This window comes from Morone saxatilis, unplaced genomic scaffold (genome assembly GCF_004916995.1).
Source record: "Morone saxatilis isolate NCDOM2014 unplaced genomic scaffold, NCSU_SB_2.0 Contig12, whole genome shotgun sequence".
NCBI lineage: Eukaryota > Metazoa > Chordata > Actinopteri > Moronidae > Morone > Morone saxatilis.
The window spans coordinates 22491951-22492198 of record NW_023339674.1 but is presented as its reverse complement, the minus strand read 5'-3'; the positions used below and the strand labels follow the sequence as shown (position 1 = coordinate 22492198).

Here is a 248-nt window from a genome sequence, read left to right as displayed (position 1 = left end):
GTGTGTGTGTGTGTCTCACCGTGCTCGGAGTCTGTTAGCAAGAAGACATCAGGATGCTCGGGATCGTCAGCCATCATGGCCATAAGACCTACCACGCACACGCTCTTGCTGGACGTTGACTTGAACTGGGCAGAGGAAGTGGAAACAGAGTTCATTTTCTTTTCTCTTGATGTTTTGTCTGAATGCTACTTAGGAAGAAGAAATGTTAACACAAGCTTTGGGTGTGTGCATATGGTGTGTGTGTGTGT

The 248-nt window shown here is 47.2% G+C and overlaps 2 protein-coding genes across 2 annotated transcripts in view; one reads left to right on the top strand and one right to left on the bottom strand.

Annotated features, from left to right (window-relative positions):
• LOC118322401 (ras-specific guanine nucleotide-releasing factor RalGPS1-like) overlaps positions 1 to 234 on the bottom strand; it is a 2339-nt gene extending 2105 nt beyond the window's left edge. The window contains exon 1 of the mRNA XM_035654066.1: positions 20 to 234. Coding sequence (XP_035509959.1) covers positions 20 to 155 — 136 coding nt within the window. The 5' untranslated portion in view covers positions 156 to 234. The remainder of the gene's footprint in view (positions 1 to 19) is intronic.
• Positions 1 to 248, top strand: part of LOC118322400 (gamma-aminobutyric acid receptor subunit gamma-3) — a 53270-nt gene that overhangs the window by 2437 nt on the left and 50585 nt on the right. The gene's annotated exons all lie outside the window — the stretch shown is intronic.